General features: G+C 38.0%; 3 protein-coding genes and 1 long non-coding RNA gene across 4 annotated transcripts; 2 read left to right on the forward strand and 2 right to left on the reverse strand.

Annotated features, from left to right (window-relative positions):
• Positions 1-367: 367 nt before the first annotated feature.
• Positions 368-2,403, forward strand: LOC141598424 (uncharacterized). The gene is made up of 2 exons (XR_012523501.1): positions 368-470; positions 2,213-2,403. It is a non-coding gene; the product is annotated as an uncharacterized LOC141598424 (long non-coding RNA).
• Positions 2,404-3,383: 980 nt separating this feature from the next.
• On the reverse strand, positions 3,384-4,085 carry LOC141602055 (putative mitochondrial protein AtMg00310). Its single transcript, XM_074422364.1, has one exon. It carries the CDS (start codon positions 4,083-4,085, stop codon positions 3,384-3,386), a length of 702 nt encoding a protein of 233 aa, XP_074278465.1.
• Positions 4,086-8,572: 4,487 nt separating this feature from the next.
• Positions 8,573-11,743, forward strand: LOC141602056 (uncharacterized). Its single transcript, XM_074422365.1, has one exon. The coding sequence runs from the start codon at positions 8,573-8,575 to the stop codon at positions 11,741-11,743; it is 3,171 nt and encodes a 1,056-aa protein (XP_074278466.1).
• A 342-nt stretch (positions 11,744-12,085) lies between these two features.
• Positions 12,086-24,511, reverse strand: LOC141600340 (uncharacterized). The gene is made up of 7 exons (XM_074420562.1): positions 24,375-24,511; positions 24,162-24,291; positions 21,579-21,882; positions 19,966-20,078; positions 15,804-16,209; positions 13,531-13,655; positions 12,086-12,528 (listed from the first exon to the last, which is right to left on the reverse strand). The coding sequence occupies exons 1-7, from the start codon at positions 24,406-24,408 to the stop codon at positions 12,429-12,431; spliced, it is 1,212 nt and encodes a 403-aa protein (XP_074276663.1). The 5' UTR covers positions 24,409-24,511; the 3' UTR covers positions 12,086-12,428.
• Positions 24,512-26,238: the final 1,727 nt, after the last annotated feature.

The following is a 26,238-nucleotide window of genomic DNA, read 5'->3' on the forward strand; positions in this document are numbered from 1 at the left end:
AACCCGACTCGTAAAAATCCCGACTAAAAATCCCGCACTACCTTTTTCCTCCTTTCCTTCCTCCCTCACGCGGCATCCCCTCCTCCTTTTCTTTTTTTTTTTTTTTCTGATTTTGTTCCTATCATCATCATCAACATCTTACAAAAACACCCAAAACACCATTTTATCAAAATCAAGCTAAAAATCGACACAACTCCTTCATTTCTTAGCGGTTTTTCACGAAATTTACCTTTCCGGAATCCCCTCGCCGAGATCTACGACTTAGTATGTTCTAATTTCAGTTTTCATTAAGTTGTTTTAAGACCAATTTTCGGAAATTCGGTATTTTTGCTTAATAATTGTGTTTTTATTGTTTAATTAGGTGAAGATTTGGAAGACGAGTTCGGGGACTCGTATATCGTAGAGGATAGCGGCTAGTTGTTGTTAGGGTTTGGGTTTTGAGGTGCTAATTGCTCATTTTCTAGCTTAAGGTAACATATTTCGAGTTACTCGACGGATTATCGTCACAATCTTTGTTGTTTTGGATGTTTTGTGATTTTTGGTTTAAGTAATAATTTTCACATGTTAAAATATGGTTGCATGCATGCTTAATTTATGCCTTTTGGTTAGTTTAAGTTAGGATATTAGTAATGGAACGATTAATTAATGATTAGATGATGTTAAAACGAGTTAAAATGAAGAAAAACGGAAAAAAAAAGAGGAATAGGGTGACGGGCAGCAGGCCGGCAGGCCGTGGCAGGCCCACGGCTAGCCCACGGCTGGCCCGGGTCGGTCAGTTGCTTGTTTCGCGGTTTTCCAAGCTTTGTTCATCATTTTAGGTTGATTAATGTTATGATTAGTATAAGTAACAAATGGGTAGTAATTTGAATTGAATCATTCTAGTAATAAAAAAAATATGTTAATGGTAAAATTGTGCTTATATTAATAGTTATCACATGTTAGGATAGTTTACAAAATGAAATTGTAATTCATAGGCTCAAAATGAATTTTTTTTAGCGATAATTGTAATGTTTTGTTGATTGTGCCGAAAACTGAGCCTTAGTCCCTTTGACTGATGCGATGTCAGTTAATTGAGTGATTGGTCAGCCGCAATTTGACCCGTACCTGTCGCAGGGCTGGGGTTGCGGGTAAAAATTTGGTTGAATGATTTAGATAATCGGCCTTTTTCTTGTTTTAGGCCATTTATCAAGCTTTAGTTCACATGTATAGCTTATTGAATTTAATAGTGTCTTGTATTGTAGAAATGGCCCTAGATTCCCTAAAGCCTTTAATATTGTTAAAATTGCTAGAATTGGAAGTTAGTATTGAATTTGTATTGAGGAACTGTTGGTTTATCTGCTGAATAGACAATATTATATAGCCTTTCACATGATAGAATGTTAGAATTCATGTTGGTAAGTGGGACTTTTTGCCCTCTTATGGTTAAGTGGGTGTCTTAATTGACTTGTGTGGTGAGTCGTGTGTGGTGTGGGCTAAAGTATTCAAGCTGGGACTAGCTGGGACTAGGTCCTAGGTGAGTATTTCGGCCTTCATCATAGATAGGTCTTTATAGTCATTGACGAGTATATGTTCACTGCTTGATAGCCTTTGTGTTCCTGACTAGTGGATGTTTATCCAAGTTGGGGCATGACCTCAGTTACTTATTTTGATAGTAAGTGGTCAGCTTAAGTACTAGCCAACCCTTCGGTGGTGTCCTTAGGGTACTCACTTCACTTTGTTTTAAAAAAAGTTGTGGGTCTTGGGTGCGGTGGTGTGTATCCGCATGTCTAGGTCTGCGCAGATTTTAGGCTAGGGTTGTGTTGTCTCTTGGCCATGTTTTATTAATATTAACCGCTGAGCCAAGATACCGGTTCGATTACCTTCCCTACCTCGTGGTATAGACTCGAGTTACAAAGTGACTATTGACCGTACTAAGAACTTATGCCTGTCTTTGATATATTGCCCTTTCTTGTATGGTGATTTTATGAAATGTAATAGGTGAGATGTAAGCCGATTCTGATTGATAAAGTTTGGATTACTATTTGAATTATATGATTCACATGATAGTTTAGTTTGGTCAGTTTAGGGGTCATTTGTTAGAATACATGATAAGTAAATGGTTTATCAAATTGTTTACATGTTACATTAATTTTGACGATTCGTGGCTGGGAGGACTCGAAGTTACTCCCCACTGAATTGTGGCTTTCGTGTTTGTATAAAATGCGATTGACAGGTTGTTGATGCTTTGTTGGGGGTCACAGACGAGCTAGTGAGCAAGGAACCTTGGACCTAGTTTTGGCTATTCTATTAGTAACCCTTTTATCCTTTGGTTTGTATATTATTTGAAGGGACATATGTCTCCCTTTTCTATTTTGGGTTTGTATCATTCTACTTTCTATTTAGCTATGGCAAAGTAGTTCATCAGCTTTTGCAGGGTTTTGGCACCCGCTTCTGGGAATGTTGGACTTCTTGAGTTGGATTGGTTGTGAATGGTTTAGTTAGAAAAATTTTTGAAATTGCAGGTTTTTGGATAGTTGAACCATTTACAAACATATCCTACCAGTTTTTCCGTAGAATTTACGCATTTAAGTAATTAGATAACGCTAGATTTTTAAGGGTGTCACATCCATGAGCAATAGCCTCGGCACAAGCATACTTAAGAGCCATAGCTTCTGCCTGAAAAGGTGATTTTGCCCAAAAAGATGTCCGTCCTATATGAATCATATCTCCAATATCATTTTGAAATAACCAGCCAGCAGTCGCTTGAAGAGTAGGCTTCCTAGACGCATCACATTTAATACGGATATGAGTGGAGCAAATCTTTGGGCCAATAATGCAGAGAGGAAAATGGTTTCGTAGAAGGTAAGCATCATCCACATCATCAAGACTAACCGGTTGTAAATCAGTTATTCTTTTCCGTCGCTCCATTTCCACGTGGATATTTCTATTTGCATCCATGGTTATGAAACTCAAGAGACTATAATAATCAATAGGAATACCCTGTAAAATTAGCTTATTTCTGAAGCACCAAATGTGCCATAAAGTACTAACAAAGAACGATATAGATGAAATCGAGTTTGGAAACTGGCGGAAATACTTCAACCAATTAATAACCCATTGTTGAATGGAGACACCATTCCCCACATGAGATCGAATACCTAATGGAGATGCAGCCCAATGAGAGATGCCGATGGACAATCCCGGAAGAGATGGGCCAAAGATTCAATAGTAGACTGAGAACTACAAGAGAAGCAATAAAAATCCCATTGAAGATCACGACATTGAGCTTCTTCACCACAAGGTAAAGAGTTAGAAAGAAGTTTCCATAGGAAAAGCTTCCATTTATTAAGGAGGGGAAGATGCCATAAAACCTTGCTACAGAAAGCCATAGTCGAAGGTGCCATTCATGTTTTATCCTTTAAAGTTGACTTCTCATTCCACAACTTAGAAAAAGCAAGAGTGTAACCACTCTTACTAGAATATCTACCATTGGGGGTTAAGTTCCAAAAAAGATAATCTTGTTTGTCTTCTGAAGGAATAGAAATGTAGCATACAAATGGCGTAATAGTCGGCCCACAAACATCCAGCACAACATCAAAATTCCAATGGCCAGATGACAGTTGAAGCAAGGAGACCGCCAGCATTGGCTTTTGCTGAAGAATAGTAGCAGATAAGGAGAGTAACTGGGCCAATGAAGAGTTATGAATCCACTTATCCCGCCATACATCTAATGATGAAGGGAATCCAACTTGCCATGAAAAGTTATTTCGTAACAACTCAAGGCCCCATTTAATCCCTCGACCACCCCAAGATAACGGACCTGACATAGTAAAGTCAGGCTTCATAACTGTGTCCTTTGTAATCTTATACTTACAATCCAAAACCCGACTAAATAAGCATTCAGAATTAGTTACAAGTTTCCATCCAAGTTTGGCAAGTAAACTCTGATTTAGGCAACCACTATGACGGATTCCCAAACCACCATTTTGTTTAGAAGAATGCAGAAAAAGTCTACTACACCAATTAATCCCTTTCCCTGCCTTGGAACCACCCCGCCAAAATTGTGAAATCAAAGCGTCAATCTTTGAAATCACACTTACCGCCATGCGAAATGCAGATAGAGAGTAGGTAGAAAGTGAGGATAGTACAGAGGAAATAAGAGTTAATCATCCAGCAGGAGACACAAAAGCATTATTCCAACTTAGAAGGCGTTTACAAACCTTTTGAATAACTTGAGCAAAAATCTCCTTCTTACTCGAACCAAAATCCCTAGGTAATCCCAAATACAATCCCATTGAATTACCACCAGGAACCTTAAGAATCTGTAGACATTCCTTAATAGTACGAAGTGTACAATTCGGGCTAAAAGACACTGCCGATTTACCATAATTTATTTGCTGTCATGAGTAAAAGCAATATTTGTCTAATATCGGTTTATATCTATAACTTATGACTTTAAACTTGAACCTTAAATTGTTGCATCATTGAATGATACTGGTCACTTTTTGTTATAATATGATCACATTTATCTGATCATAACTCACAACTCACATTTGCGTCTTTGCAATATCAAATACGAGGAAAATTTAAATTTTCTCCGCACACGTCATTTATGCATCCCTCTCACATAGAGGTGATCATGGGCCGGACCGGGCCGGGTTTGGGCCAGGCCCAAGTAATAAATTAAGCCCAAGTGTGCGGGTTGGGTCGGGTTGGGCCACAAGTGCGGGCCTATTTTATCGGCCCAAACCTGGCCCATGCGGGCTTAAAGCGGGCTTCGGGCCGATTCGGGCTAAATATTTTTCCTCTTGAAATAAGTTTAGAATTCCCCATTATGTAGTTAGATACTTTATGTATTTGTTATCAAAATTTTCGTATAGAATTATGTAAATTTTTCCTAGTATTGTCAATTAAGAAGTAGTAACCTAATGTAGCTTTTATGAACCTACTGCTTGAGGTGACTTATACGAACTAAATGCATAATTTTTAGTAGTGTAATAATATATTCTAGTACGGTACTCACTATATGTTGTTGTAGTGTTGTAATTGATTTGATATATGTTGCTCTATAGGCTGAAAATCATTGACTTATCATAATGGTAAAAAATTTATCGGCACTAGTGTGATAGAAAACCATTGGCTCATTTTTTATCATATAAATACTGGTAAAAGAAAATACTAATTAAGCCTTATAAGACTAATACACGTAAACAAGTGACTACGACTTATTTACAATACAACAATTAATTGGTTAACATTCTTAAATTGTACATATTCGTAAATTTTGCATATATTCGGGTCAGGCCGGGCCAAAATTCGGGTCGTAAAGGCGGCCCAATCCTGGCCCTATTATATTGAATCGGGCCATGGGCTTCGGGTCGTGGGCTTTTCGGGCCTAAAATCGAGGCCCAAGCCCGGGAAAAAATCGGGCTAGGCCGGGTCGGGCTAGCGGGCATGGGTCATATGATCAGCTCTACTCTCACATAATATTATTTAATAGAAAAAATATCAAGGAAAATTACAAATTCCGGAAAAACTAGTCTAAATGTTAAACTCCGTTCCTAAACAACGTGTTTCTCTCTCTTTCTTTTTAGAGAGAGTTTTTTCTCTCTTTACGAGAGCCTTTGAATTAAAAAAAAAATACAACAAAAAGTTCCCTTTTGTCTAAAAAGTTCTTTGTCTAAACTATTGATCTTCTTTAGTAAACTTAAAAAATTCTAGCTCTTTTTCCAAAACTGCCTAAAACCTTTCTTCTTTTGCCCGTTGGTTTGCTCTCTGGTTTTAATCATTGCTTGCATGAGCTCTTGTTTCTTTTTCATATTATCTATTGTTTACAACCCACAAGGACATCAAAATATTTTATTTGCTTCTAAATCTTTCCCTAATCATGTTTCTGCATGTAACTGTATTGGTCGAGTATCATTTGGCATCTTTGCCGTTAAAAGTATCCAATTAGTAGCCTCCATTCTTTGTTTTTCTTCTGTATTAGGGTTGTTTCTTTAGGGTTTGGCATCCTTTAGGGTTTCTTTGGCTGCCTATTTAATCTCTGGTTTTGGATTAGTTTTTCTTCATCCTTCTCCTCTTTTCCTTTCTCCTCTTTGGTTCTTGCTCCATTTCTTCTTAATCTCTTTCAAAAAAAAACAAAATAAAAACATCAAAAAACAAAATAAAATAAAAATATATAACAAAAAAAAGTTCATTTATTATCAATAATAGTCAGTTATTATGTCGAATTTCTTCAGACAAAACCCTATGGAGAACATTCCTATTAATGAGCCTTTTAACCCAAACTGGCGTTATCCACGTTCTGGTCCCATTGTTTCTATTCCGCCAGAAATGATTAGTGAATCTATTCATTTTTGGAACAAGTGTCTCCTTGGATATTTGGTGGATTATAGGTTATTTGATGCGGTGGAAATCAATGATTTTATCCAGGAACATTGGGCTTTACGTGGGTTTGTTACTGTTTTTAATATGGGGAATTTATATGTTTTCTATTTTAGTGAAGAGGAAGATCTCCTTGACCTGTTGGAGCGAACTTTTGTGGTTTTTTTGGGGTGCTATGATGATCTTATATCGATGGCAGCCTGAGACGGTGCCTCGTACTGTTCGTTTCCCAGTGGCGCAGTTATGGGTTCGTGTCTGCGGATTGCCGTTCGAATATCTAAACATGCATGTGGCTAATGTTGTTGGGCAGATCATTTCCAGTCATTACACTGTGGAACACTTTTCTATGGTGCCAAGGAATGATTATTTGCGTATTAGAGCTTGGGTGTATCTTAATGAACCACTCATCCCAGGGTTTTTCCTTGCATGCAAGAACGATCAGTTGCTTTGGGTTCAGTTTCGCTATGAAGAGTTTTTTAAGTATTGTGTGAGGTGTGGCTGTGTTGGCCATCGTGCTACACGATGCAGAGAAACTTCAAGCAGTATTGTGTTTATGATTCAGGATTCTCTTGGGAAAATTAATGAAAGGGGTTTTATGGTGTATCAAACCTCCAGGGAGTTCTCGATGTTTAACCTGGATTTACGTGCTTTACCATCAACTACTAAGTATATTACTTCTAGGGTTAAATTGGGTAATAGAAGGAATCATAGTGTTCCAGCTGATACTTTTGTTGAAGGAGGTGTTAACTTTGATCTTGGTACTACTCCTGGAGGAAGACTACAGCCTGGTACACGGTTTCATAGGCGGAATCAACCTTTTTCTGGTCCAGTGATCTTTCAGGAGGGCTTATATAATCAACACAATATTTATGATGAGGAGAATGGCTTTGTGGGTATGTCTCCACCAACTGGGATGCATGGGGTTAACATGCAAGAAAATCGCACTGATGTTCCGGGGACATCTGATGTTCCTATGCATGATGCTCATATTTTGTTTCCTGGGGGCTCGTCTTCTAATCCTGGGGCTCAGGTTTCTGATCAGGTTAGGGAGGTCAAGTCCCTAGTTCTGAGGGGGTTCAAGTGGTTAATATTGGGGAGAATGTGGATGTCCATGCTCATGCTCCACCGTTTCCTATGGAGGATATGGTGATGAATGACACTCCGCACCAGAATATGAATTGGATTGGTGATGAATCACGTAATGATCCTTTTTTGATCTATTCAAATAGATCGGATCCTCCCCTGTGGATATTGATATTGTGATCCAAGATTCTATTTTTAATAGGTTACAAAGTAACTTTGCTCTTGCTCGTGAGGAGGATGATCGCATGGGTTTGAACCAGTTATTCCCTTTTCCGCCTGATTGTCCACAAATGTATAATGGTGATCCCATGATGTTTGAAGCGAACTTTTATAATGGTCAGTTTACTCCAAATTTTTCAACTCCTATAGCTGAGTTATCTCCTACTGGTGTCCTTAGTACGAGGGAGTCTTCTGATTCGTCTGCTGACTCGTCGGTGTTCGTGGATATTGAGGCTTCTAATTCTTCTTATAGTCTGGATGTGGATGAGCTTAATCGTCTCCTTCAAAATAATGTGGGGAGGCAGGTGTCTCCGGTTGAACGTGTAAGCTGTGATGTGGTTATGGGTAGTGGGTCAGGTCATAATGGTGCAAATTTTGATTTGGGTGTAGATGGTGGTGGGTCAACTTCTGTGGATGTTCTAGCTGGGGAATCAGGTGTGCATTTGTCCCCATGGCTGCGTGTTGAATGTATGATCAGGGCTCATTCTGAGTCTTGCCTGATGTTGTCTCCTGCTGGCTCTGGAGATACTGGAAGCAGGAATTCTCGAAAGAGAAGGGCTATTTCTGAGCCTGCCTTTATTGATGTTCCAAAGGAAAGTTGGGCTACTTTGGATGATGCACGAAAGTTTCTAATTAATATTCAAAAGAAGCAGTGTACTGTATGGGGTGTGGAGTCTCCTTCTTTGAAGTCTAGGCTATTACAGTCATCTGGTTCTTATAGGCCTAAGAGTACGGGGTTTTCATCCTCATCTGAAAAACCACCACCGTCAAAATTTGAAGCCTCTGTGGGTTTTAAAATGACTGTTGATAATGTTGTGCTTTCTGATTCGTCGTCTAATGAAGATGCGGATATGGGTGTTGCGGAGGTTGGCCCGTCACAACCTCCTTCTTCTCCATGAAAGGGATGGCCTGGAATTGTAGGGGTTTGAATAACGTGCTCGCCCCTGCAATTCAAAAAATAAGAGCACTATGTAGGGCTAATAATAATTTAGACTTTGTATTTCTTTCTGAAACGAAGTGTAGTGTTAGGTCAGTGGATGTACTTTTGCGCCCCTTGGGCTTTCAATGTTCTGTTGGATGTGACGCAGATGGGACAAAAGGGGGGCTATGGGTGGGATGGAAACCCAGTAGTAAACTTAAGTGTGTTTTTATTAGTTGTAATCTTATTATTCTAGTGGTTAATCAATGTATGGGAAGTATTTGGTACTTGTGTTGTGTGTATGGTGACCCAAATCATGCTGGAAGAAATGTGGTATGGGATATGTTTGATCAACAACTGGCGAGACTTGATAAGCCTTTCTTGCTTTTTGGCGATTTTAATCAGGTGGAATTTTCATCTGATAAATTGGGTGGTAGCAGCCAAGGAATTAGGGGGGCGGATCTTTTTACTTATTGGAAGAACAAAAATTGTCTAATGGACATTCCGTTTAAGGGGCCTAAGTTTACATGGTGTAATAATAGAGAGTCATCGCAACGCATTTATGAAAGAATTGATAAGGGTTATGCCTCTGTGGATTGGATATCCTTTTTTCCAAATACTTTTATTAAACATTTACCAATTCAAATTTCTGACCATGCACCCATTATCATTGACACTAATATGACCATGCCTATGAAGAGAAAAGTGTATAGGTTGGAAGCATGGTGTTTTAACTATGAGGAATGTGGTGTTATTGTGAAACAAAATTGGTGTTGGAAGGATAGAGGGGATGATGCAAATGCTCTCTGTGGAAAATTGTGTCGTGTTAAGAATGCATTGAGAATTTGGGCTTGCAATAAGAAGGATGAATGGAGTCTAAAGTGGAGTGAGTTTGATAAGGAACTTAAATGTCAACTTTATGAGATTGAAAAAGGCGGAGATTGTGACAAGTATATCTCTTGTCATAAGAAATTAATGGAGTTCTCAAAAGCTGCTGGTATTTATTGGAAACAGAGGGTTAAGATAAAGTGGCAATGTGAAGGTGATATTTGTACCAAGTATTTCTTCAATTGGGTGAAAGGTCGGTCTGGTGCGAATACAATTCTGGGTATTAAGAAGAATTCGAATGAGTGGACCTTTGATTTAAAAGAGATTGGAGGATTATTTCTTAACCACTTTAAGTCTATTTATAATTGTGATCAAGAAGTTGAAAATTTCGAGCATTATATGAGTGCACATGGTTACTTATTGGACAATCTGAGACTGCAAATTTCTGAAGAGGAAAAACTGGAGCTTGGTCGTGACTATAGTAAGGGTGAGGTGCGTAAGGCAGTCTTTCAGTTGGGTCCGTTGAAGTCTCCGGGTCCGGATGGTATACATGCCGCTTTTTATCAGAAATATTGGGCGGTGGTTAAGGATGATGTGGTGAAAGGGGCCTTATTTATTCTCAACACGGGGGGGGGGGGCGCTTTGATGGTGCATTTTTGGTGGAGGGGTGCTGAGGATAGGAAGGCAGTTCACTGGTGTAGTAAGGAGTTTTTGAGTAAGCCTGTGGGTGAAGGTGGATTGGGTATTCGTAATGTGGTATGCTTCAACCAGGCTCTTGTGGCTAAAGTTGCTTGGAGGGTCTTCTTTGATACTAATAGTTTAATTAGTAAAACCATTGGACCAAAACTAGGTTTTATAGATTCTATGACTGATCTTAGTTTATGTGGGGTTCCTAATACTTCCTCTTGGGCTCTCAAAAGTCTCTATTGGGGTTTGGAGCTTATTATGGCCAATATTGGTTGGAAGGTAGGTTTTCCATCTAAGTTAAGAGTTTGGAATGACAGTTGGATTGAAGGGAATTGTTTGTCTCAGCTTATTGATTCCCAGTTTCATGATCGTATTGATAATTCTCTTCTTGAGGGGGAGCAGCAAAGTGCATCCAGAGATTGGGATCTTTCGCGTTTCGATTTCGATCTGGGCGTGGAAATTAGAAAAAAGATTTTAGCAACTTTCATTCCTTTGAGGAATACTTGTGATGCTGCCTATTGGAAATTGTCTAAGGGTGGTAGGTATTCTGTTAAAACGGGATATTATGCCGCCCTTGATTCCAACTTGAGTAGATCTTCGACTAGGGCTGATGTATATCGGATGAATCCCCATATTGTGTCGTTCTGCAAGGGTAGATTATGGAAGTTGCCGATCTCCTTGAAGTGGCGCCTATTTATATGGAAGTTTTTGGCAAATGCTCTCCCTTTGGGGATTGGTTTTCTTAAGCGAAAGTTGGACTATAATATCTTCTGCACCCTTTGTCAGTCGTCTGATAATATGGTGGAAACAGTCAACCATCTTTTCATGGACTGTAGGTTTGCACAACCCCTTTGGTTCGGTTGTCAGCTTGGCCTGAAAGTTCCAGCTGGGATTGATATTGATGTGAGAATTTGGTTCATTAATTGGATTAATTACTTTGTTAAGTGTGACAATTCCAGATCGCTTATTTTTACCCTTGTGGCTACTTTGTGGCGGATTTGGTGTTGTCGTAATGAAAGGGTGTTCAGGAAGCATTGCCCTTCTCCTTTGTTTGCGTTGAGGAGCGTGGTTGAGGATGTGCAGGGTATGCATGAGGCTGTGGAGTGGAAGACGATGAATTCTGGGGGGTCTGGTGAAGTGAGGGATTTAATCCCAGCTGATGACCATCATAAGACGGATCTCCTTGGGTCGGATATGGTTCTGAATTGTAGAAACTGCTACCCGTTTTGGATTGTGGGACAGTCGGGTTGTGATAATGTCTTCCGTATGAAGTGTGATGCGGCCTGGAAGGATGATAGGAGTGCGGGGCTGGGTTGGTTTATTTTGGATATGTATGGTGTACGACGTGGGGAAGGGTCTCATCCATTTATGGCTTCATCTCCCCTTCAGGCGGAAGGCTTTGCTATGCTACATGGTTTAAGATGGGCTAGGGAGAATGGAATTTTGCACCTCCACTTGGATACGGACTGTCTCAATCTTGTGCTTCAGATGATCGGAGCGGAACTCCCTGATATGGCTATTAGTTTCCTTTTAAATGAAATTAAGTCGGAAATAGTTTATTTTCAATGTTGCTCTCTTAGTTACTGTCCTAGGGGAGTTAATAGAATAGCTCACTCCCTTGCTCAGCGAGCATTGTTGTAGGTTATTCTATGTCCACAAATTCTCATTGAAGACATGACATATCCGTCACAAGCTGAAGACGGATACCATTTTACCTCACAAAGTACCCACTTTTTCTCTCTCTGCAACACTATTCATGTGGTCCCCTTTCTCCACTAACCCATTTTGTTACCATTTTATCTCACAAAATATCCGCCACAAATGGTAACCCGTCACAAGGGAGACCAATTGTTCTATGTCTAGCTGTCAAAAAAAAAAAAAAAAATGTTAAACTCCGAACGGCTTGCTGCACACGTATGGTTTACTGCCGCTGCAACACAATTTTCTGCAAATATGCGAGACGATCAAACAAGATTAACTAGACTAACCCGCGTACTGGGAGTAAAAGCTGGTCTTAGCTTATATATTTAGGTGATGCCCATAAACACCACTGTCTCAGATCCTCGTAATGTGAAATGCTCACAAACTGAGCTCCTGCAACAAAACTAACTTATCATTTGCCACAATTAATTAACGCATAATTAAACTAAAAATGATTTGATATATAAACAACAGAGGATCCCTCAAGAATCCGCCGGCCCATTTGTATTGCCCATTTTTTGAATGTTAGATGATGCTCTCTAATGCTTTCCCTCCTATTTATCTCGTCTCATGGAACACATACTTTCTTATCAGCCTCTATCCAACTAAATTCAATAAATCATGTTTAGCGCCAAATGTTGATAAACCGATTCGCCATGGATTTCAGGTTTCCCCATAATGTCTCTTCAATTTCTTTTTCTTGTGTCTCCTTTGTATCAGTTCCCCTGCAAAGCACAGCAAATTTGAGTCTTTAAAATCTCAAATACGTAAATTGAAAGAATAAATCTCTGACAGTATGGTAAAGATACAAATTAAAAGATATATCCCATTGAGATATACATCTCCATGTCAACACAGCACAATCAATTAGACCAAAAAACGTATATTGCATGCACCTCTACGACGACAAAACTACTTTGGTATTACTCCATGATACAAACTCGAAGACACCAAAAGAACTCAATTGTCCTAGTAATATGCCTGCATAAAGAATATGGAATTTTGGTCGTTCTTAGTAAGAATGTAACTTTGAATGTGGACAAGTACTGGACCTTACATATGCCTACCATAGACTGTATATCACCCAAGTTTTACCTTTGATAACCAATCGCAGCCGGAAAATCAACAAAGAACTAAATTACTTTGGTTTCCTCATATGTCTGTTAACAAGTTGGTTTTGATCAATTGACTAAACCCTTGATGCATCCTCTGCATCATGGAGACCAGAGTAGTCTATAAGCTCTGAAGTGGCGTACCCAATCAAGCCCAAATCTCGAAATAGCCACTCATAGCACTAAAGTGTTTGAGATTTGATCACCTCTTGCCCGAGTAAACACTGGCACAGCTTAGGCACACTACAAATATATATTTGAAAATCAGTGAGGTATCCCCTTCAGCCTCCTTAAGAAAATGGGTTCCACAGTTTCACCCCCAAAACTCGTAAGAATTCCAACCATTACCTTAGGATGTTCCTATAAAAACTCGAACAGAATCCATCATCATAGAAGGTAGGCAAGTTTCACACACCTTTTGACTACTTGAAATAAAAGATATACAATAATGCGACCATATGAATAACAAAGACTTGGACATTGAAGTAGTATTTGAGGATGGCTAGTATTAACTCTAGAATCAGAAAATAGGACAAAAATATGGAACCAAAGCCACAATAATTCAAACTGATTCCGATAACAAAGAAAAAAAAAATCCTAAACGAACACGCTTACCTTGAATAACCACCATTAGTTATTGAAGTTGTAGGTGATACGCTTTTATCACCACCAAACCACGTGTCATCCCCGCCACCAATGTCTGAAGGAAGAGATGAATTTGCACAAGACTGAGATTTCTCCTGAACACAGAAAGCTAGGAAGTGAGCTCTGGAAGATAATAGGCTAGCATTTTAAAAACGTTGGTTTGAGAAGAGCGCAACTATGTATGCAGGCCCATCTTAATAATATGGCCACTGAAATTAAGCCCTCAAAGCTTGATAAGTTACATCCTTTACTGGTGACATCAAATATAGTGAATAAGGTACAAATATGAATCTAACTAGTGCAATACCACACACAGAAGGATCTCCCACGATCAATGGAATAAAGTAATAAATAGAATAACACAAACATCAAAGACTAAAAACTGAGCAAGTCAAAATACCCAGAGAAGCTATCACTATCCAATCATAACTGTAATAACTGGTAAACAGATAAAAAAAAGACTAATTCATATGTAAGCCTTATGAGTTATGAGTTTATGACATACTCTACTCTTCACAATGATCTTCCTATTTTAATTTTCGTGGTAAAAGTTGCAAAACATTGACCATAAATATGTTCAACGAAATACAAATGATTATGATAGGATATTAGTATATTTAACATTTGTTATCCAAATATGTTTCATAAAGTCATATTTCTAACAAAAGAAAAGTAATATATCAATCCAAAAACTATGGACGAAGTGTTGCATTGGAGAAAGAGTAAAACTCAATAAGACCATTATGAAAGGGAGGAGTAACTTAATTTCTCGCTTGTACCCTTTTTTTTTAATTGACCATAACTTTTGGCTACGAGTTCAAAAAACGATTATTTTTTTTGAAGATTTTGTAAAAACGCACTTGGAAAAAATCCTCATACCCAGGAGTTATGATCCAGCAACAGTTTCAGAAAGCGGTGGGTTAACAATAGATCCCGTAAAGATAATCAACTTAAAAAAATATTGCTCCCTCCGTTTTTTTTTAATATGATGGCTTTCAATTATCGAGGTTAATCTTTGACTTAAAATTTTACAAAAATATATTTCTTCAAAAATTCCAAAATTAGATTACTTATGAAAAGAGCTTCCATACGACTACACGTTTCATAATATTTACTTATATATTATGAAAGATAATGAGAAATAAGTGTCTCGAAATGTAAGAATGACATAAAAAACAAAGGGAGTATTATTTTTCAAAAGTCGTGGGTTTGATTAGTGGAAATGACTCATAGCAACTTCCAGCATGACTGGTTTCTGTAAATAAAGTTCAACTAATATCTAAGCAAAAAGAACTGCCCAACTACTCCTCAATATGATGGTAACTATGGGTTTCTCTCCAACCTCATGCCCTTGTAACCATGTACACAACCATCCCAGCCTTTTCCTTTCATCGAACTACGCTCTGGTAGCCAAGACAGAGCAGATACCCACCTATGGCAATTTGTCAGGAAGAGAAAAGAAGTGATGACTCTTGCGAAGAGATCTTAAGATCATGCTACAGAAATCCTCTGCCTAGTGCCTATATCTCTTTGATTGACCTCCTTTCATTTATTATGCTCTATATGATAAATGTGTGCAACCGTCACAACTGGAATTTGTATCCATGTCATGTATACAATCATTGAAAATTTGAAATCAATATGGGCCTGGACTATGCATCGCAAACGAGTTACAAATGGTTGTCAGAAACACATGTATGGTGCGACAATCAGGGAGATAAGGCTGCAATGCCCAATTCCAAGATCAACTCTCAAAGAGAGATTTAATATAGTTTATGTAATGCTAGTAGTCCAAACCCTTTTTGTGCAAACAATTATTTCCTTTCTGGATCACATACAACCTTTGTGGAGTGCCTTAATCTAACCTTTGCGGCTAGATTTCATGTGTAAATAACATCTACCTGACAAAGCTTTAGAGCACAAATGCACATTGGCCATTGCCTTCCGCTCCAATCACTTCAAGATATTCTCACGTGTGTTTATTTGTCATTTTTCATTATATTTATTCCTATAAACTTTTACCTATACTTGTACTTGCTCGTAAAAGCTTCAAAAAACACTCTAGTGCATATAATATTGTCATTTATCAACAATTTCATTTGTTTACTCTATACTTTTGATTCTACAGTAATAAAACTTTTGCCCCTAGATAGAAAAAAAACTATATAAAATAAACGCATGCCACCTAATTGCAGTAGATAAAGTTCAATTAGACAACAAAATATATCTAGTGACAAACTCACCATTTCTGATGCCTTTATAACTTCGACTGTTGAGCTCTTCTCCAGCAAATTTAGATTATCTCCTACTCGTATGCTCTCCATGGTGTCCACACCAAGAGTAGATGTCTGGTCAAATTCAGAAACAATAGTATCATTCACAGACACTTCTTTAGGTATTGAATTGCTCTTGACCATACTTGACACATGTAACTTCGTCTGGGAATGACCAGTTTCCACGCCTCCCTGGTTGGTGGAGCCGATTTCAGCTGATACCTTAACATTGTCTGTAACAGTGGCCCTATCTGTGATCACTTGACAGCGCGGAATCTCTGTACATTTTGAAATTTGATAAGCTTCATTTGTGATCTCAGCAGCTGGTAGCATTGAGCCATCATCTTGTTGCTTCATATTCAAAGGACCAGGCACCCTGAAACGGTCAGAAGCAAAGAAAAAGGTGTGCTCGTCATAAATACTTGATCCACAGCCTGAATTTGAACTCCAAGCAAGTTATTTGATATTTGTCCTAGACAGGGAGTTTTAATGCATGGATTTTTACATATCATTGTGTTCTACACATCACCAAATTCCGAACACAAGATGTGTCACTCTAACACAATCACTTGCACATTTTCAGAAAATTAAATGATACACAAGGAGAAGAAAACTTGGGTTACTCGATTTGCCCAACCGCCTTCTTTCACGGCTCTTGCTTAAAATGTATACACGGGACACTATTCAGATCATATCACGAATCAGATGTTTTATATAAAGTATAGATAGAATTAGACAACCTTGACACAAACTAAAAGAGCCTTCCAGATTTGAAGTTGGAAATAGCTGTTAAATCCTTACAATGGAGCCACAAACATCATCTACTGGGAATACTTTACAAGAGCACTTAAAACAAGAAACCATAAAAACTAATAACCCATTAAAGTAATGTTGCTATGTTAATGCAAATTAAGCCGTCATAAAGCCTGCACATCTTATGATGGGAACAATTTGAACCCACACACCATCATTCTATATTGAAGTAAAAAGAAGCTAATGATGTCTATTTAGAGAAAAACCTATTAACCTGTGGCGGGAGCTGGGCCATAGGCCTTTCATTTTTTTTTATCCAAAATAGGGATCATCACACTTGACAATATCACATTTGATAGGCAAGCCAAATGACCCCACACAAAAGAGCCAAATATCCAGTTTAGGAACTTAGTACAATTACTGGAAACTCAGCAGAAATTGGTCAACTTCATCGCATCATATCTCAGGCCATACTCAATGAAATTGGGTCAATCATATGTCATTGGAAAGCTTGTGATCTTAGCTAAACAATGGCTTTTGAGTCATTGCCATATCAGCTCTAAAACTCAAGATAAGATCAGAACAACCAGACTGTGTGGAGGACCCTTAAGCTGTGATCAAGGGCCTGAACTGAAGTGCATTTTTTGTCAAAGGCAAGATGGGTTCAAGGCCTGTTCTACAAGCTCAAGAACTTAGCTTTAATTCACTCTAGGGACATTTAGCCTGGTTCATAATGGATAAATGAGAAATGGCAATTGAATGCAAAATGTCCAGAAAAGCACGGTAGAGCAAGTCCTGAAGTGATAACCTAGGTGATGAATTAATTGGTCTAACGCACATTTTCATGTGTGATATTTCCTTAAACAATCCTTGGAAATGCTGGGCATCATATAGCAGCAAAAGAAGACCTTTTCAGGAAGAGATGCAAAGCTTACTTTAGGAGAGACGCACAGAAAGCGATAGCTTGTCCTTATTCAACCTTGTCCCCTCTTTTCTCATCTCTACTGCAAACAGCAGCTTTGGGCTATATAAGAAGACATTGCAACACCTCTTCCTCGTCCTTAATAATAAAAAGTCAGGCCTCTAATTGTATTTATCCTATTTCTCATTTAAAATCTGCCCTTAGATGTAGAGAAATTGATAAGCAATGGCTAGATCTCTTCTCAGGGTTTAGGGCTTAAACACCTGCATCATGTAAAGCTTTATATAAAGAGCCCTTATCCATTGTAATATTCATGTTACGATGAATTGAAAACCCGAGACTTTCTCAGACTTACAAAGTTACACACTTGTGCTTTGCCTAGGTTTGTGTTTAGTAAACCTGTGGTAGTTTGGTTTACTGGTTCAAGATTAAGTGTTTAGGCTTGTGGTAGCTTAGCTTAGACATTGTTCTTGGTTTAGTGAGTTTAATACTCACTTGTGGTAGCTTAGTCTTGATTATACTTGCTGTCCTCTTAGAATTTATCACTTATTCCTGTGCTTTCCTTAGCTAAGTGTAAAATCTTTGCTTATCCTTTATCATTCTTGTTTGTTACTAAACTCGAAAAATTATCCCACAACAATAAGTTATTTTCCTTTGTTTTAATACTGCAGATTTAGAGATTTTAAATCTCTGATTCTATCCCTTTTATTATTCATCGTACCTTGTTAAATTCAGAGAAAATCCTTCACGAAAATAGCCCTAAATACCCTGATTTGGAACTTAAACTACTGCTGCCTAAACTCTGAATTTTGGAACCCTTTAGGTTGTTCAGTCCAGACCTGAGCCACTCAAAACATAAAAAACCCCTATGCTTATGCTGCATAACCCATTCGTGAATTCTGGCTATGAGCAGCGTAGAATTGTCGAAAGCGCTTTGTTCTTAAGTTGGCATGCATGTTGAAATCCTTGTCCCTTACTCCCCATTATTGTTACCAAGGGTTAAGGTTTGCACACAGTTTGGGTGAATAAAGGGACTTGGGGTCATAACTAATCATTTGACCTAAATATAGCAAGATGTCCCTACTCCTAGCGCAAACTGCCTTAGCAAACTTAGCTCCTTGAAAAGTTATAGGCCTTCAGGCCAAAAGTTCGGCTAAGTAGCCCAAAAACCGTAAATGAAGCCTTGCGATGCTACACAAACAATTTTAGTGGACAATTAAACTAAAATTCACAAGTACGTTTATTGATCCCTCTATTCTCCTCATTCTTTGAAGTTCACTAAAAAAAGGTAGATCTTTTTTCAAACTCCCTATATCCCCAGCACATAGTTTACATATGCTTCTAGATCAGCTATTTACGTAAAACATATTCAAGGAGCCTAGAAAGCCCCAATGTCCCATATTCCCCCCCCCCCCTAATTGTTTACACTATTTACGTATGCATATTTAAGAAGGAGCCTGAAGAGTTCCAATGTTCCATACTTTCATATTCACTTTCATTCTCCAACGTATATGTACGGTATTAAATGCTTCTGATACCCAACGTCACCTGTGTTACTTATCAGAATTTCAGATGCCATGTACATTATTTCTGGTCATACAACTCACTATCGAAAAACGCTGATATTTCAGCTGCATCAACCAATGCTCCATAAAAACCAATATTTTCAGTGCTTAATTTATACAACATTACCCCAGTGCCTTAATGGCTCCTACAAATTGCGGAGTAAGGGGGGTCGTATGTACGCAGCCTTACCTTGTGTTAGCAACACAAAGAGGCTGTTTCCGAATGACCCAAGATGAAAATTGCGTCGAGAATTGCATTCAATGACCGCCACTTGACAAGAGAAAGAAGTGAAGCCACTTTAGTGAGCCATTTTGATTTGTTCTATCATAATCCAAAACCAAAGAGTAGTGAGTATTTGGCTCCACTGAAAATACGGATTAATTTATAGTTTTATACTACCTGAAATTAATTGGGAAACATGGTGGGAAGCATGTGTGTTTCCAAATGGTGTATTTATCTGGGAAAAATAATAACATAAGACCGAAGATACACTACTAACTTGGAAAACCAACGATTTCGCAACACAACTATTTCAGGAATGTTACCTCAACCATGACCCATATCTCATTTAAATACCTTGCTGAAACGGACAGAAATATACGTAAACTATGTGGTCAAAGGGAGTATAACAAAGGTTATACTAGATTTCTAGTTGAACTACTACCAATGCAGCATTTCAAGACGGCTTCCCTCTTATTTTCTGAACTAGAAAAGAGAGGACAGCTGACAATAGCATTTTTTAAAGATGAACTTGATTTGGATACTGCCAGCCACCACAGGCCCAAGCTGAGCAAGGAACATACACTGGCGTAACAAATTCAGATCTCTGCTATTGCAGACCTTGCCGTAACAATCTAACATAAACAAAGTAAACAAAATAAGCCAGCTTACATTGTGAATTCAGGAGATTTGCCAGACGGTTTATTGATTTCAACACACACTTTGCTTGATAAACCAGGGCGTTGAAAAGGAAGTTCTGACTTCTCATACAGATTGAAATCCTCCTAAACACATCACAATCAAGTGCTCTTGAAATCAGGCAGCCTAATAAATATTGACATTAATTCAATAAAAAAAAGACTCCATAAGTTTTCTATTACAACAGTTACATAGTACCGACGCCCTACCAAGCATGAACACCAAACAAAATAAAAAACACATGATTCTTCAAGGTCCCTATAAACAAAGAAGCAACATCCGGCATTACTTCCGCACAAACACTATGCTACTGATCATCAAAGCAGACAATGAATAATAGATATTTCTGTTACACCTTGAATTTCTGATATTTGTAACAGCATCAATATTCAATACTCTACAATCTTATTCCAATATGCAACTTAAAGAAAGAATCCAGAAACAAAGAGATAGAAAGTTCAGTATAGTAATAATTAAATGAGATTCATCAACAACTAAACGAAGGCAAAACCAGAGTAGCATCAATCTATATTACATTGACAGGCTGCCATGTTTGAGTGTCCTCAGGACAGTTGTCCCAACGGCCAACATGACATTGTGTCTGACACAGCAAAATCAGACAATATACACTGGAGAGGGAGACGCTGACATCTCTAAAATGAGATTCAGTGCTATTAAAAACAGATGGTAATATCAGTTGAGCAGAGGGGTTAAATTAATTCGACTTTTAGAACAGCACCCAAAATAAAGATGACAATTAAAATGAGACATTTTTTTTGTCCATTGCATCATGGGTACTCTAAATCAAGTTTAAATTTTGAGTTAATCCATAACTCCTACCGTAACACGCTTTCAAACTCCTACCTTTTGCAAGTTTTCTCAAATCTCCTACATTTCATGATCATTTCCTTCAAATCTTCTATCAAAACTCAATTTTTTGCCAAAATAAATGATTTTTATCAGCAAATACTAATCATGAATGGTCTTTCTCCCGTATCAAAAATCAATTCTCGATAAAATTAAAGGTTTTTCATGACCAGTATTCGTTGAAAATGTTTTTTTTTTTTGTTTTGACAAAGAGACTTTTGGTAGGAGATCAGAAGTAAATGTTCAGAAAATGTAGGAGTTTTTTTTAAAAAGAAAAAAACCTTAGGAATTTAAAAAAAAAAAAAAAGAAATGGTAGGAGTTTTGAAAATGTGGTATAGAAAAAAAAAGGAATTGTTAATATACTCTTAAATTTATATTTGTAAGTTGCTTTCCTTCCTCCTGCAAACCAAATTAGTATAATACGTAACTTTATAGCTGAATTTAAGGTTTTGTCACCAAAAGGTTAAGAATTCAAATTATTCTAGCATTCTATGGAACAAGTCCTGGTTGTGACTAAAGAACTTGTAGAGACACTTGTTTGAAGGTATCAAACGTCGCTTAATTATGAAAATGGAGTGTCAGACAATACAATGCATTCACAACCGATCTTTGTAGGCGAGTCCGGGTAACATAGGAATCAACAAACATCAAGTAAAACTGTATGGTTTCTAATTTGCATCACTTAGAATAGCGCATGTGTATTAATTCTCATACTCACCGTTGCAGACTCCATTACTGTCATATCAGGTGAGGGCTTTTCCACCAAAACTTGTTCATTCAATACGCCATTTTCAAACAAATCTCCAGAGTCTTCAGCTTCAGCAATCGTGAGTACAGTGTCCACAGTCTCTTTAATTGCAGATGTATCATTTCTTTGACCTGCTGGTTGGACCACTGAATCTTTATCCTTGAAATCATATTTCAACTCCTGAAGAATAGCCCTAATTGTATAATAGCACCCGCCAACTTGATTCCTAGTATTTTCCACGCCTGGGAATTTTCCCTCGTTTATTGCTCTGTATCTGCAGCCATTTTAGCAACTGGTCACCATATCAACTACTAGCATGTAATTTCCAGAGACAATTTAACAGTGAAATGAAAGCTACATAGTAAAAACTTTTAACAACAACAAAATTGTCAGTAGCTTAAGCCACAAGGAAGCTAATCCAGAAACGCAAATCAACAGGCCAGATTATCTCTTAGTCCTGAAAATTAATTTACAAAATACAAGAACTATTGGTCTTTTGGGTTTTCTTTTCAAAATGTGCCTAACATTTAGGTCAGTTTGCATGCATGCACCTAACTATTTTTTTGCCCAAAGGTACCTAAATTTTATATTTCGTTTATTAACAAGTCACAACTGAAGTTTTTGCCCATAAAAAGTCAAGATTCCATCTTGTCAGAACAAAAAAACGTGATTGTTTTATTAAGATCCTTAAATTACGAATAACAAGCATTATACATTTATCATTCACTAGTTTTAACTCTCTATATCTTCTTCATTTCTACTCTTATCATCTCCGTAGTAACCACCCTCAACCACTCTCTTCTATCACCACCGCTAATGACCCTTTCTACCACCCCATTAACCTCGAAAATTGTAGTCGACGATATGGAGTTGTCATGAGCCAAAGGTGGAGTTGGTGGAGAATAAAAATAATAGAGGGTGGAAGGGGTTAGGAGTTAGGGAGGGAGGATAGATAAAGCCATAAAGGAGTGTTGGGGGATAAGGTTGCGAAGGTGGAGAGGCGGTAGAATGCGATTAAGATGAGGGTGGATATAGGTGATTAACGTGAGGGTGGATATAAGAGGTGATTAAGGTAGGGAGGGGATAAGGTGGTCGAGGTGGGAGAAGGAGCAGAAAGAGAGTGGTGAGGTGGGAGTAGATATATAAGGTGGCATGGATGAATAGAGGAAAGAGGTTAAATTATACTTCTGATTTATTATTTTTTAAGGGATCAAGGAGAGAAGAAACAAAATCACTTTCTCAGTCAAGTCAAGCCCCAAAGTTGACTTTTTTCATTACAGAAACCGTCAATTGGTACTTATCAGCAAGAGGAGTGTCGAGGTTTGATACCTTTGGGCAAAAACAAAATGTTAGGTGCCTTCTGACAAAAAAAAAATGTTATTCTTTTACGTGTCTTCTACTTTGAAAATAATGAGGGAAAAGGAGACAGCAAGCAAGCTTCCATGATCTTCGGAATCTTCCTTGCCAAGCAAGTGTCCTGACAAGTCGTTAATTTGTGAGCCTTGTTATAGAAGACTATAATATGAGAAATCACGTCCTCTAATATACAGTTGGATCTTCCAATTAAACATTAAGCATCTTCCCTTCAAGCAGCATGGTGATTGAAGATAACATCTCGTTTACGATTAGATAAGCATATACTGGATGTCATCACAGGAATTTTTCGTGTTTTTTAGAGTATCTCTCTACAACTGATAGTGCTACATAGTTCAATTCAGTATTCACATTTATGTCTAACTTGTTTCTCATTGCCCCTTTTTTTCTATCAATGAGGGGCTATTTACGTCCTGTAGAGGAGTTTTCAGATTTTACTCGTCAATGTTTGGTTGAACCTTGTTAACCTGCTATCTTGTCCCCTGAGTTCATTTATCTTCTCCAACAATTCCTTTTGATTCCTCTTTTTTCCTAAACTTGTATTTCATCCTTACTAAAATTAGGCTAAAAACCCTTAGGTAACAGTTTACATATGTATGCATCAAATAACAGTATTTACTGAGGGAACATTTACCTCCTATGTTACTGATGTAAGATGTGGGTGCGTAAATGTATTTTTTCGACTAAAATATTTCATAACACTTATGTAAGCTTTTGCCTTAAAATGAAGCATTCAAGTAACACAGGCTATATTTGATTTGACTACATGGGAAGTTGAAGAAAATAAGTGAGCTCAAGCAGCACAGGTTACATCCTTCATGTGGTGCACAACTGCACACTATTACCGAATAGCAAAAATTGGCAAGGGTTAGATCCTATTTCCAATTGATCTAAGTATTCCCTTGCAAAAGGATGTTGAATCACTGAATGGAATAAGTATGACAAAATTTAATAATAGGAAAAGTAATTACAATTACTGCCAAGGGTTTAAGCTGAAAATCAATGACACAAACACAAGAAACAAGACGAGCCCAAAATCAATAAATTAATACAACACTACCCCAGCGCCTCAATGGCTCCGGCAAATTGCGAAAATTGGCAACACAAAGAGTGTGTTTCGGAATGACCCAAAATGAATAAATAAATAAATAAATAAAAATATAAAGGATGGAAACGAACTTGGTAACATAATCATGAACCATGGCTTTTCTGAGGGATTTAGGAATCTGTGTCCTAGTTTTCTTAGTAGGAATGGGATTGTCGCGAACAGCTGCTGTACTGAAAAACCTCCTACGATGCCATGCAACATCTAAATCCAAAACATTTATAAAAAATGGAGGATGATTAAGAGTTAAGAGGGAAATACAGAGAAGATGAGGAAGAGGAGTTTACCTGGGCGGAGGAGTTTCAGAAGCCGGTACTTCATCGTGGAAGAAAACGCAATTTGTGTACGGTGGTTGGAGGAAGACCTTGATGGACACTTCACCCTCTAAACCCCTCTAATTTCTAATTTCTATTTTCTAACCTTCATGAGGTGTTTTTGGAGTCATTTACTATTCTAGTGGTGTTGTTTTTTTTTTTTTGGGTTATTTAATGACAATAATCCAACCTAAGGCTCCCCTTCCCCATTTAATCCATCCTATTGATTATTCCGTATTAATCTGTTCTTTACCATCATTTATCTTACTTTGATCTTTTGGAAGGGCAACCTATTAAACAGGTCACCCTTTTATTTTAAATGTATCTTTCATTGTTATTCACCTCCATCTTTCATCTTTATTCACCCAATTCATTTTCCTTCATCTACATCCTTCATGATTTGTTGTTTTTCTAATTCTCATAATCCAACTCACTTTAATTCACCAACACCACCTCACCCACTTTAATTCACCAACACCAAATCCAACTCATCTACCTCCGTTGGTTTTACTAGCAACTCCAACATCAACAATTGCAATCCAGCCCAGATTTGCACAATTTGCACCACTGAGTACCGTCACTATCGAACCATAGCAAGCCACCATCGAATAACAAATTCGAATCGCAGTTGATTCGATTCGATCACCGGCAAAGCGGGCGTGGCGACCACCCTTGGGTCATGCCCTGCATCCGACTCCGTTACCGAGTACCGACACAACCGTCAAGCTAAAGTAGGACACCGTGCTAATTTAGATCAGAGAAATCTAGTAAATAGGATGGGGAAGGAAAAAGAAAGCATTCTGCTCTTTGGTGTTAGTTTATTATGGTCTTAATTCTTTTTTTTTTCTTCATTGTAAGGGGAAATTTGGTAAATAAGATGGAGAAGGTAAAAGAAAGGGGGAAAAAAAGGTTGAAGATGAACCCAGAAAGATGAAGGTGAGAGAAAGTATCTTAAAATTTTTTTTTTTTTTAATAAAAAGGAAAGAAACCTGCTATTAAGTAAGATTGACGGATTACAACAAGTAAACATAAAAGCCGGTGTAAAATAAGATAAATGATAGCAAAGAACATATTAATATGGGATAATCGATAGGATGGATTAAATGGGGAAGAAGAGGTCTAGGTTGGATTATTGTTATTAAATAACCCTTTTTTTTTCCTGGTGCGGATGAGGGGCAAGACCCGTATATTAATTGTTAGTTATTACACCCAAATATATCCTCTCGAAAGATAGGACGTAAATCATTAAAATGAGCATCTAAGAGGGCGTTTGGTTGGGGGTCTAAAAGAAAGGGAAAGGGAATCATATCCTTCTTTCCCTTTGTTGTTGTTTGTTTTAACATTTTGGCATTTTCCTTTCCCCCTACCACTCCTTCTCATCACCCCCAATCACTCTATCTTCATTCCCCTGACCACCCAACTCCCCCCCCCCCCCAAGGTATCAAATTGATTCTCTCCCTCACCTCATTTGAGTACCATGAACAACACTCCATGACCGTCACTACCAATTACCACTACCGTCAGTCTGTCATTGTCATCTACCACCACCTTCACTACTACGTTCGCCGGAGCCGCCGATTTCAGCGGAGCTGTGCCCCACCATAAATTCAAACTCAACTCTCAATGTAATTCGTGACCTATCTAATGTCTGACATTTCAATCATAATTAACTAGAATAATCTAATGACTAAAAAAGTAATTAGTAAAAAATGAATCCTCAAGTCAATCAATGAACAAGTGGGTTGGGGCTCCAAGAATAGTTCACGCAGCGAGTTTTGGAAGTACCCAAATTTGCCTAAAATTTGATTATTAAGCATTGTAAACAATTGTTGACCAT

Source organism: Silene latifolia, chromosome 9, assembly GCF_048544455.1.
Source record: "Silene latifolia isolate original U9 population chromosome 9, ASM4854445v1, whole genome shotgun sequence".
NCBI lineage: Eukaryota > Viridiplantae > Streptophyta > Magnoliopsida > Caryophyllales > Caryophyllaceae > Silene > Silene latifolia.

Excerpts from the sequence above, each read along its gene's own strand:
- LOC141602055 (XM_074422364.1), bottom strand. The coding sequence starts at position 4,085 with ATGGCGGTAAGTGTGATTTCAAAGATTGACGCTTTGATTTCACAATTT.
- LOC141602056 (XM_074422365.1), top strand. The coding sequence starts at position 8,573 with ATGGCCTGGAATTGTAGGGGTTTGAATAACGTGCTCGCCCCTGCAATT.
- LOC141600340 (XM_074420562.1), bottom strand. The coding sequence starts at position 24,408 with ATGAAGTACCGGCTTCTGAAACTCCTCCGCCCAG. Across the intron at positions 21,883-24,161 it reads GTTCATGATTATGTTACCAA|ATACAGAGCAATAAACGAGG; the intron begins GTTCGTTTCCAT and ends AAATGGCTGCAG. Across the intron at positions 20,079-21,578 it reads CAGTAATGGAGTCTGCAACG|GAGGATTTCAATCTGTATGA; the intron begins GTGAGTATGAGA and ends TGATGTGTTTAG.